Here is a 6,056-nt window from a genome sequence, read left to right as displayed (position 1 = left end):
AATAAAATTTGTTTCTTTTAATCAAACTGAGTACAACGTGGCGATTTTTATTGATAGGGCCCCATCATAAGAATTTGCCACGGGCCCCAGATGTTGTAGTTACGCTACTGAAAGTATGTAGTAATTTTTGAGTTCTTTATTCTATATGTCCGTGTGCTTTCAAAAATATCTCAAGGTAGTTCAGTCTTCCTCTTTTTAATTATAGCCTATCACAACCGAAATAGCAGGAATTACTCATAGAAAGCAAAGAGCGAAACAAATTCAATGTAACACTAATGAAAGCAAATTAATTTACAATCTAGCGGAACAAGCGCTTGTGAATGTCGAACATTTTGGAACAACATCATTAGCAAATTCGCAGCGGAGATAAGATATGGGCGCGAGCACTCAAGAAATGATCGCGAAACCATAAAATGCACATTTGCGCCGTTGGCCGGAACATTAAAGCTGCAGCTATGCTAAACAGAGCCATATTCGGACTATTACTACTAGTCGCGCTGAGTACAGCGCTAGTGTTTGCTGAAGCGCAGGCAGCTGAGGAGACTGTCGACTCTTTACCATTGAAAAAGGCGCAATACTGTACCACCGACAAATGTCAGCTACCCGATTGCCGTTGCTCAGGTTTGCGCTTGCCTAGCGCCGAGTTCCGCGGACATGAAAAGGAAATACCACAGGTGTGTGCACTAAGCCATGAGTTCGATATTTCAATTAAACTAAATTTTTTACATCCTTCCCACAATTTCGCAGCTCATTACGGTTACGTTCGATGATGCAGTGAATGTGATCAACTACGAACAGTATCAGCAACTCTTCGACGGACTCAACAATCCGGATAACTGCAGCGCACAAGGCACTTTCTTTGTCTCACACGAGTACACCGATTATACGCTGGTGAATGCGCTCTATCAGCAGGGTCACGAGATTGCTTTGCACTCGGTTACACACGGCTCGGGCACGGGCACGGATTATTGGCGTGAGGCTGATGTGGAGCGCTTGATGGCTGAATTTGGTCAGCAGATGGAAATGTTGGAGAAATTTGCAAAAGTTAATCGCACAGACATCAAAGGCATGCGTTTACCCTTCCTGCAGATGGCGGGCAATAACAGCTTCGAGGCTGCCAAGCGTTTGGGTTTGCTGTACGATAGTTCATGGCCGACGCAACGCTATCGCAATCCGGCTATGTGGCCCTATACGCTTGACTATCGTTCGGTGCAAGATTGTCAGATTGGCTCATGCCCGAATGCGGCTATTCCTGGATTTTGGGTTAATCCAATGGTTTCGTGGGTTGATACAGCCGGCTATAGTTGTGCGATGCTTGATGGCTGTATATACCAGCCAAAGGATCAGGTGGATACGCTGTTCAATTGGATGCTGGAGAATTTCGATAGGCACTACGAAGGCAATCGTGCACCGTTTGGCATGTATTTGCATGCAGCCTGGTTCCAGCGGGGGCAACACCATTTTGAAGCGTTGAGGAAGTGAGTACAGATTTTGTGAATTCAAAAAAAAAAAAAAAAAAGAAATAGTGAATTCAGTTTAGGAGGATCTCAGAGGGATTGGTATTATAATGGCTTTTTCAATACTTGAGGCATGTCGCATTACTTAATTTAGGACCTGATACGCTATCCGCGCGTGTGTTGTGCGTTAGTCGGTTCCACGTACACCTCAGGGCGTTTTTTTTTACTAATGAGAGTATTTCTGTTGGTAACAAAATTATCGTTTTTGCAAACTTTCCATAGTCTGCTGATTCTTTAAATTATTTATCATAAAAAAGCATTCATGAATTCTATTGTGCTGGAGGAAAAAGCATCAGTTTCCAGTTTTATTAAACCTTTTGGCTTATATAACTAATATTCTTCAAAATAGGATCCTTGAGCGTCAATACACCGCTGGTAGCGGTCCTTCCACTGCAGGAAACATTTTTTAAACTCATCCGCCGGAATCGCGTTCAATTCGGCTGTCACAGTTTTTTGGATCGCCTCGATGGAGTCGAAACGCCTCCCCTTCAGCTTTCTTTTCAGGCGCTGGAACAAGAAGAAGTCCGGAGGGGACAGATCTGGGCTATAAGGAGGGTGGGGAAGCACCGGAACCCCCATCTTGGCCAATGCAGAGGTGCAGAGGAAGGCGGTGTGCGCCGGCGCATTGTCGTGATGAAGAGTCCAATTGTTGACGAGGTCGGACCAAACCCGGGCGACGCGGTTTTTCAGACGAAGGAGCACTTCTTTGTAAAATGCCGCTGGTACAGTGCTTCCTGGAGGTACAAACTCCTTGTGGACGATGCCTCGAGAGTCGAAAAAGATGATCAGCATGGTACCCGTAAGCCTCCTTGAGTAGCCCAATGCTTTCGGTACTCGTTTTGTTTAGCTTTACGCAAAAGTTTATCGAGTAACGTTGCTCCAACGATCGCTGTATTTTCGCCACTGCAAAATCCTAACACACTTTTAAAACAGCTTTCCCGCGCGGAGCTATGTTGACTGCACCTCTGTTGCCAGCGAACTGGGACCGGTTTCTAGTGGAAAGGGAAGGTCCAACGATCATTTTCCTTCACCAGCCGGTTGATCGCTTGGCAGACGGTCCGCGCGGGAAGGCTCATTACTTTTCAATCAAACACTGTAGAAAAGCATTCGTGAATTCTATTGCGCTGGTGGAAAAAGCATCAGTTTCCGATTACTTCGAATATATGCAATTGAGGCGTAGACCTTTCGTTATGTATTTGGTGGCGCTGCTTATCCAAGTTTTTTTGCCTGTCTTGACATTGCCCTACAAATCGAGGGACTTACTTTATTATGCCAACACCGAGCGGTAGATGCCTTTTTATAAGAAAGACGCCTGTGTTTATCTGGCGAGAAGCAACCGCTACTAGTAATAATTATAATTATTTCTATCATTTCATGTTGCACGCTGGACCTACCGAATCCGAGTCATGTACAAACTGGCTTGGCTACGGTGGCCGCTTCTTCTTATTACTACTCCTGCTTAAATTATTGTTGTCCCCAGAAATTGAATGAACTAAATATTCGCATAAGATAAATTGAGATGACTTTGCCGTTTCGGTAGCTCCAGAGTGTTTACAAAAACCCCTCTTTTTGGCTACGCACTTGACAGTCATATGATCAATGATTCAGCGCCCCATTTCCTTTCTTTGTGCGGCAAGAGTTGTTCAAAGCTACACTCAGCTCATATCGAGCATATTGACAACTTAGTTATGTAGAAAATTGTATGAAATTTATCTACCTACATTCGATAAAAAGGCTCTATTGCGAAGTTTAATATAATATAACATCGGCATTCTATGATGCGCTTCAAAAAGGAAAAGTCGGAAAAGTCGCACATTACAAAGGGTGGTTAAGTTTTAAGGGCCGGTGTGATTTTGAATAAAATGCAATTTTTTTAAGATATTATTATCATTTCTCTTTATTATGATAATATTGGTATGGCTCAATTACGTATGGAATAAAATATTGGCCAAATGGCCGCCGCGGCCTCGGCGGCACCCCTTCATCGGATGGTCCAAATTTTCAATGACGCTGAGGCATAATTGAGGTTCTATGCCGTTAATGTGCCGAATTATCTCATCCTTTAGCTCTTGAATTGTAGCTGGTTTATCCACGTACACTTTTTCTTTCAAATAACCCCAAAAAAAGAAGTCCAACGGTGTCGTTGACGTTTATGTGTGGTTCACATTCAACATCGGCTCTTGAAATTTAACCACTCTTTAGAAGATTTTAAATGGGCGACCATCTTCAGCAATGGAAACTAGAATCCACCTATTATCGTACCTAGTGCAAACTGTCAAAGTTTGGCCAGATTGTGGTGGAAGGTCGGTAGAAACTTAACGACCTATTGTTGGCTCATCCAACCACTATAACTTTCTTTTGCCGCTTGGCTCCATAAAGCATTGAGGAACGCGGCTATGCGTGTACATTTTTCTATATTAGCTTCTCTATATATACAGTAACAGCAAAGTAGATGTTATTGGCAAGCTAGACATACCTTCGTAACGTGATATTTCGTCAGTAAAAAACGGACGATTAGAATTTCACACTTTTTATTTCCTTTCTGAAGAACGCTGTACGTGACATGGTAAGGGTACTATTATTTCATCTCCTGGCATTCAGCGATTTCTATTGCATATTTAAGGCAGTTTGTGACTTGATAGACTCTTGATTCTTAGAATACAGGAAGTCAATAAATGATTGGTCTGATTTTTCCAGTTGCAAACGACTACGTGGTCCTGCTAAGAGAAACCTTTTGATTTTTGGTGTTCAATCTTTCTTTTTGTTTTCATCTGTAAAGGTTATTGCAAGTTTCTTACTCCCGGTGATGCCTATATTTTTCATTGGTATAGGAAAATTTCTGTAAGTCTCATGCTTTTCCTTACCATCAAAGAGGACCTACTTTTACCACTTCAATATAGACTTGCACGAGCATTTGTGTCTCAGTTTTGACGTCCACAAAAAGACGTTGAAGAGATTTTGGAATGGCGCTACTGCTGTGACAGTTTTACCTTCTGAACCTGAGGTCTGCTCCTGGAAAGCTGGGCCTCGCGTCAGCTCAGCGAGCTCTCGGCTAGTGCACAAATGAGGCTTACAAAGCCGCAGCTCTCGAAATTGGTAGGTAACCTTACTGGACACTGTCCGTTAGGGGTTCATGCGGTGAGACTTAGGACTGTTCAATTCCTTTCTGCAAAAGCTGTCTGGAGGACAAGATGGAATCAGCTCAGGACCTTCTTCTTCGCCCCTTTTTCCCAGCTGTCTTGCTCTCATCGGGCAAAGATTTGGATAACTGGGCTTTCACTTTTTCGCTACAGCTGTGGATGCTGCGGGTTGAAATATCACACGTTTTGTTAAATTTTAAGTAGCTTGAAGCGACTAATGCGAACGTTAATAGCTATCTTCGATCGCCTTCTTCCTTTTCTCCACCTTTCTGGTTTCTTTCCTTCTCTTTTCTCCTCTCTCCGTGTATGGTGTCACAACGGAGGAATTTTGATTATTTGTCCAAGTAGGCCATTCATTCTAACCTAATCAACATATGTACTTCTGTGACAGCAGTCAGTTTCCCAAGAGAGGACGATGTGATCATGTTGGTCCACAAATCGAGTTTTGAGCCAACTCCAGATGAAAAATGATTTTTTAGGAAATTTTTTATGAAGAAAATACACTCGGAGGTATGCCACAGACTGGCGAGGGGTTATCGCTATTAGAAACAACTTTTTCTATCATTTGATGGTTCATGCCTAGAGTTTCAGAATGTAGTCACGCACCAACCCTTGAGCTACGGCGGCCGCTGTAGTATTTGCGACCATGAAGTATCTTGTTAGGGGAGGATTGAAAGCTATCGCGCCATGTAGAATATTCTCCCTTCCCATTGGTGGAGACTTTTTGTTTTTGAAAAGTTCTGAGTTTTACTCCACAGTCTATACTATGTATTTTACAGATTTCTACGCCATGTGAACACACTGCCCGATGTCTACTTGACCACCGGCTCACGCGTCATAGAATACATGCAGCACCCCAGCCTGGGCAAACCATTCAACGGCTGTCCAAAGAAACCGCAAACAACATGCGTAAAGCACAATTGTGGACTCAGAAAGGTGGAGAGCGGCGAGATACGTTACATGAAAGTGTGCGATAGCTGCCCCGAAGTATACCCTTGGCTAGGCAATCCACTTGGGCTGGCGGAATATTAAAACGATGAGGAGAGGTGAAATTCTATAATCAAAAGTACTTGGCAACTAAACTTTGCAATTTTAATTGGAAAGGCAAATGTACGTTGAAAGATGAAAATAGTAAACGAAAGTATTGAAGAAACGAAGCTGGCTGTTCAATAAAACCGATTTAAAACGCACTTGAAATAAATTAAAATTCTTGAGGTGGACAAGATGCAGCAGTTCAGGTGGCAAGTACAGGAAAGCAAGTCTTGGGTGCAGCCTGTTTTGTGTGAGAGGAAAAATTGCGGCACGTGACACTGTGGGGGAAGAAGTTCTGGTTAGTTCAAGTACCTGCCAGACACTTAAGGTAACTTTTTCAATATTCCTGTATTCCTGTATTTGTGTA

At 43.0% G+C, this 6,056-nt stretch overlaps 1 protein-coding gene across 1 annotated transcript; it reads left to right on the top strand.

Annotated features, from left to right (window-relative positions):
* Positions 1-413: 413 nt before the first annotated feature.
* On the top strand, positions 414-5,693 carry LOC129244289 (chitin deacetylase 8). The gene is made up of 3 exons (XM_054881905.1): positions 414-674; positions 748-1,478; positions 5,437-5,693. The coding sequence occupies exons 1-3, from the start codon at positions 414-416 to the stop codon at positions 5,687-5,689; spliced, it is 1,245 nt and encodes a 414-aa protein (XP_054737880.1). The 3' UTR covers positions 5,690-5,693.
* The last annotated feature ends 363 nt before the right edge of the window (positions 5,694-6,056 follow it).

This window comes from Anastrepha obliqua, chromosome 4, assembly GCF_027943255.1.
Source record: "Anastrepha obliqua isolate idAnaObli1 chromosome 4, idAnaObli1_1.0, whole genome shotgun sequence".
In the NCBI taxonomy this organism is placed as follows: Eukaryota; Metazoa; Arthropoda; class Insecta; order Diptera; family Tephritidae; genus Anastrepha; species Anastrepha obliqua.
This window is presented reverse-complemented; position numbering and strand designations above follow the sequence as displayed.

Excerpts from the sequence above, each read along its gene's own strand:
- LOC129244289 (XM_054881905.1), top strand. The coding sequence starts at position 414 with ATGCACATTTGCGCCGTTGGCCGGAACATTAAAGCTGCAGCTATGCTA. Across the intron at positions 675-747 it reads ATGAAAAGGAAATACCACAG|CTCATTACGGTTACGTTCGA; the intron begins GTGTGTGCACTA and ends ACAATTTCGCAG. Across the intron at positions 1,479-5,436 it reads CATTTTGAAGCGTTGAGGAA|ATTTCTACGCCATGTGAACA; the intron begins GTGAGTACAGAT and ends TGTATTTTACAG.